The sequence below is a fragment of the Nicotiana tomentosiformis genome, chromosome 1 (genome assembly GCF_000390325.3).
Source record: "Nicotiana tomentosiformis chromosome 1, ASM39032v3, whole genome shotgun sequence".
NCBI classification, from domain to species: Eukaryota; Viridiplantae; Streptophyta; class Magnoliopsida; order Solanales; family Solanaceae; genus Nicotiana; species Nicotiana tomentosiformis.
In genome coordinates this window covers 74420993-74426618 of record NC_090812.1, presented here as the reverse complement: position 1 = coordinate 74426618, position 5626 = coordinate 74420993, and the positions used below count along the sequence as shown (strand labels likewise).

General features: G+C 28.0%; 1 protein-coding gene across 1 annotated transcript; it reads right to left on the bottom strand.

The window, feature by feature from the left end:
* On the bottom strand, positions 1–315 carry LOC104096516 (putative lipid-transfer protein DIR1). Its single transcript, XM_009602899.2, has one exon. It carries the CDS (start codon positions 313–315, stop codon positions 1–3), a length of 315 nt encoding a protein of 104 aa, XP_009601194.1.
* Positions 316–5626: the final 5311 nt, after the last annotated feature.

Here is a 5626-nt window from a genome sequence, read left to right as displayed (position 1 = left end):
TTAAGCGGCGCAGTTTGGAGAATTAAGATTGCATTTTGAGGGAAGATCCATGGCAAGAGTTGCATTAATCTTGAAAGTAGATATTATTGGACTGTTTTTGAAAGTGCAAAGGCAAGGCAAATCTGCTTTGCCTAAAGCAGTGCAGCATTTTTCAGATGGTGGCATTGGTTTAGGACCAGATACTGCTGGCTTACACGACATTAGATCAGCAATGCTTAAACCACACGATGAATCTCCTGCCGCCGCTATTTCAATTCCAACGGATGCAACCATCACAAGTGCCACAAAAATGACAAGTTTTTGCTTTGCTTCCATTATCTCTCAATTACTCCTAGTGCTATATATATATAATGACTTTTTTATTACTATCTTTGTTTTGTGGATGGATGTTTTTGAGGAATGTGGTTAAGGGCTTATATAGAGGATGAAAACTTGGCTTTAGGGTGCACTAGCTAGCTAGTTGATGACTATTTTCTTTTGGTTAATGACATTTCACATGCAGTTCCAAATGGAAACATGATATGTCCAATGAAAATATAATGATTTTATAAGTACATGAATTTATAAGAGCAAACTTTCGTCGGTTAACACATCCACCGTTACATTCTCGGATTAAGATGGTTGAAGATATAATTAAGCAAATAAAAATAAGTATTTAACAGTTTAAACTTTTAGATAAAATGATTATATATAGGGGTGTATCTATATGGGAGGGGTGGGTCACGTGAACCCATGCTCCTGCCCTAAACTATATATAACACTTATTTTCCCGATTTTGCTCTTAAACAAGCATTTGTGAACTCATTGCTCAAGTGAGCTCTTTGGCTTAACAGTCAATGAGTGCACCTTTGCCCCTAAGGTAAGGAGTTCGATCCCTGCTTACTTCCTTAGACTTTTTAATTAAAAATGCTTCTATTTCTTTATTGTTGCCTTTTCTTTCTTGGTTACTCGGCGTAAGATCACTGATAATAATAGTTTGTAAGTATTTGTTGAGAAAGAGAACTTCAAAATTAAAAGGCTAATCTCTCAAAAAATTTTACATTTGTCAACAAATGAAGTACCAAAAAAAGGTAATAAAATTCATCTGAAACTTTCACTATAACAAAAACTAATAAAATCATATATCTATAGGGAAGTAGAAGTACATAAAAAATCTATGTAATAGGATGGACGAAGACTTTTGGCTTGCTATATATACTACAACAACAACAACACAGACCTTACCCCTACCCTGAGGTAGAGAGGTTGTTTCCGATAGACTCTCGGCTCCCTCCCTCCAAGAACTCCTTCACATTGGATAAAATAATCATTTAATTATTTACCTAATATATTTAGGATCTTATAATCACCTAAAATTTTGTATATTGAATCCTTCCTTATTTAAAATAGTACTATATAAGAAGTCCAAATATTTAGGACTTTTAATGCAATTAAAATTAAAATAATAACTAATACAAATCCTTTCCAAACATGAATTGTGTAACATGTCGACATAAAAATGTAAAGTTTACATGGAAACTTTACGTCATTAATATGGTGGTAAAACTAGAGCATCTTTTATGAGCTATATTTTAAAATTCAAATTTATGTTACATCAATTAGATAATAATATGTATGATTGATTTTTTGTTTTGTTTGAGTATTTAATTAAATGATTGGTTCTTAGGTAAAATATGTCTTTTCATTCATATACTAACATTTATTTTACAAATTGAAACTAGATAAAAAGGGAAAGATCAGATTTATATAATTATAAAACAAATAAAAAGCACGATTAAGTTGAATTTAAAATAACACACCACAAAAATTATATAGTGTTGGATTTACGCTCAAAATACTTTTGAATCGTAATACCTTGAAAGTTACGGATACCAATCTCAAGCTACTTTAAGAAATAAAAAAACTAATGCAAACACATACATCTTATTGGAAATTTATTTAATATTTCAACTAAATCTTGCACATTAGATCCTTTCCTTATTTTAATTATGTGATATAATACCAAAAATGAAAATATTCACAGAGAATAAGTAAAACCATAACTATTACTTGCTGTAGGTTTGAATTATTCGTTGTATAAAATTATAATCAATTAGTTTTATATAATTTAATTATCTAAATAAAAAATGTAAGTGAAATAAACTATTAGTAGGAAGCTATAACTAAATTAGATAGTGTCAATCGGCTTTCCTTCAATTTTTTTATTCTTCATTACAGATATATAATCGGTCATAAAATTAAAACCAATTAGTTTATAAATTTAATTATCTTAGTAAAAATAAAAAATAGAGAAATTGTTTTGTGAAAATTTATGTTTAATTGTCCGGGTATAAAATAGTATGTCATTAGCCTTTAATCAAATATTCAAACTATAAAATTAAGTAACAAAATATAAAACATTATAATAAATTCTATAATTAGATATATTTATAATCATTATACTCTTTAATCAACATCCAATGCTAAAAATACTTTCTAAATGACACTTAACAATTGCAGTTAGGTATACAAAATTTAATAATATTTATATAATTCTTTTTAAAGTTCTAAATTTCTTAATATGTGGTACACGCGCAAAGCGCGTAGGAATGAATTCTTTTAGTCTTTTAGATTGTTTTTGATCTGCCATGTATTTCAAAATTATTCTAAATTTTTTATTGGCATGATGACATAATCCTATTATTCTATGATCTACGCTTTAATTATTGATCTAAATTCCATGTTGCTTAGTATTTTTTATGTTCCTATGTAATTTTATTCATATATTTGATATTTTTTTTATATTGTTCTCATGCCAATTTGATTTTATAAACTTTTTTGAGATAAGAATAAGCAGACGAATCAAAAGAAGGGAACAAAATAAGATTGAAATGGTGAGAATAACCCTAAATATTTTTAGATGACTAGATTCATTTTTCTTATTCGAAAACTATAATTTTCCAAATTCTTTCTAAATATTTTCCCTTTGAAATTACAACAATAGAAAATGTAATACAAAATTAGTTTATATAAAAATTATCACAAATATATCAATGCTAAATTGATAAGAAAAAAAATACAAAATCGGGATGAAGTATTTATAGTCAAACACATTATTCTTGCACATATATTTACCTTACGCGGGGCACACGTGCAATGCACGTACACTAAACTAGTACTATTAAAATACTGGATACGCCTCTGATTATATATGTACTCCAACATGATATCAGAGCAAGTAGAAATCCTAAGTTCGAATCTTACCACCACCCATCTAAGTTATCGTCTAGAAATTATTAGAGCTTTCTTGTGTTGATTTTACGGCAAAGGGCTAAATATACCCATGTACTTTCGAAAATGGTCTAAGAATACCCTTCATTATACTATTGGGATATATATACCCTTCCCGTCATACTTTGGAATAAATATACCCTTATTTTGGATGCAGTGCCACGTGTCAGCACCAGATGAAAACGACCCAGTTCAGTTTTTTACCAGATTCGTTTTAAAAAACCCACCACCCGACCCGTTTTAAAATTCAATTTTTTTAAACCATATATTTTGTAAAAACTAGATTTTTTTTGTAAAAACTGGAAAAAAAAAATGCAAAATATATATTTTCAAGTCTTTTCAGTTTTTTTAAAGTATTTTTTTTGTAAAAACTGAAAAAAAATATTTTTTTTAAAAATGCTTTAAAAACTGAAAAATATATATTCCGTAAAAACTAGAAAAAAAAAAAGAAATTTTCAAAATATATATTTTTAAGTCTTTTCAGTTTTTTTAAAGTATTATTTTTGTAAAAACTGAGAATTTGTTTTAAAAAACTGAAAAAAAAAACTCTCCTAAAGCAGTGGACTAGATATGCATTAGTTTTTAAAAAATAAAAATATTTTGCAAAATCTTTTTTTTTTCAATTTTTACAAAAAAATACTTTAAAAAACTAAAAAAAACTGAAAAATATATATTTTACAAATTCTTTTTTTTCAGTTTTTACAGAATATATATTTTTCAGTTTTTAAAGCATTTTTTAAAAAAAAAATTCAGTTTTTAGAAAAAAAATACTTTAAAAAAACTGAAAAGACTTAAAAATATATATTTTGCAAATTCCTTTTTTTTCAGTTTTTACAAAATATATGCTTTAAAAAACTGAATTTTAAAGCGGGTCAGGTGGTGGGTTTTTTAAAATGGATCGGGTAAAAAAATGAAATGGATCGTTTTCATCTGGTGCTGACACGTATCACTCCATCCAAAATAAGGGTATATTTATTCCAAAGTATGACGGGAATGGTATATATAGCTCAATAGTATAATGAGGGGTATTCTTAGATCATTTTCGAAAGTACAAGGGTATATTTGGCCATTTGCCGTTGATTTTATCCGGTATCCTACCCCATTGAAGAATGTTATGCTGATTAAAGATAATAATTTGATTAAGGAATATTTTTAAAAGAATCTTGACACCGACTAACAACAAATATTAAGGTGTTGATTAGTGGCAACAAATCTCGTTACTCGTGAGGAAAGGTTGGCAAAGTTGGCTTCACATATCACGGACTTCCTTTCCTAATAATTGCAAGTACTAAACTCTTTTTAAGACAAAAGAAAAAACAAATAAATCCAGCTTTTATATTGCTTTTAGCCTGTCTTATCAAAATTTTAATGTCACGAGCAAAGATTTCTGATAAATACGTTGCTTGACCTTCCCCTTGTAGCATTGTAGTATATACTGTGGAACCAGGAAACATCAACTAGCAAAACAAGGGTATTGATTCGCCCATGGTGCTAAATAGTACTCTCTCCATTCCATTTTATTTGACATGATTTGGAGTACGAAGGTCAATATATTTAATTTTCGATATAAACTCATACATAGAATCTCTAATTCTTCTAGGAATATTTTTCTTTTTCATATGTGAAAACTAACTAAAAAGTACTATAAGTCACAATAATTAACAATTTAAAATATTTAAAAAGTATTTGAAAAATTAATGTCAGATAAAACGTATTCGACTTTCTAAAAAAATTGTATCACATAAAATAGAACAGAAGAAGTTATTTATTTTCTCTTTTCATTTGCCATTTGTTGATAAGTTGAGAGTCTTGTGAAATTAAACTGTTTGTGAATGGACTGAAACATGGTAGAGTTCAAAAAAAGAAAAAAGAAAAGAATTAATTCAAATAGTAGATTACCCAACCACTTAAACTACAAATAGCAGGTGGAGGTATAATTTTTATATATATATATATATATATATATATATATATATATATATATATATATATAATTATTTATAATCAATGTATAAACTATTTGTATGACTAGAAAAAGTAAATAATGAATATGACCGACTATTAGTATAAATATCCCAAAGAGTGAAGTAGAGCTATCAAGATGGGCTACCCAGCCCAATCCAGCCCCAGCCTTCATGGACTTAACAATTTAATAGCCCATCTCCACCCATCATTTGAATGACCTTAAAATGCTAACTCAGCCCTGCAGTCAAGTGGCCCATGAGCTAGCCCTTCTTTTATATATACTCTGTATGTTATACACAAAAATTATATAAAATTTATATATTTTTTCGACTACCGAATATAAATTGTTTCTAGCGCGAGCTAAAAGTGATAACGTCTAAACTTTCACATG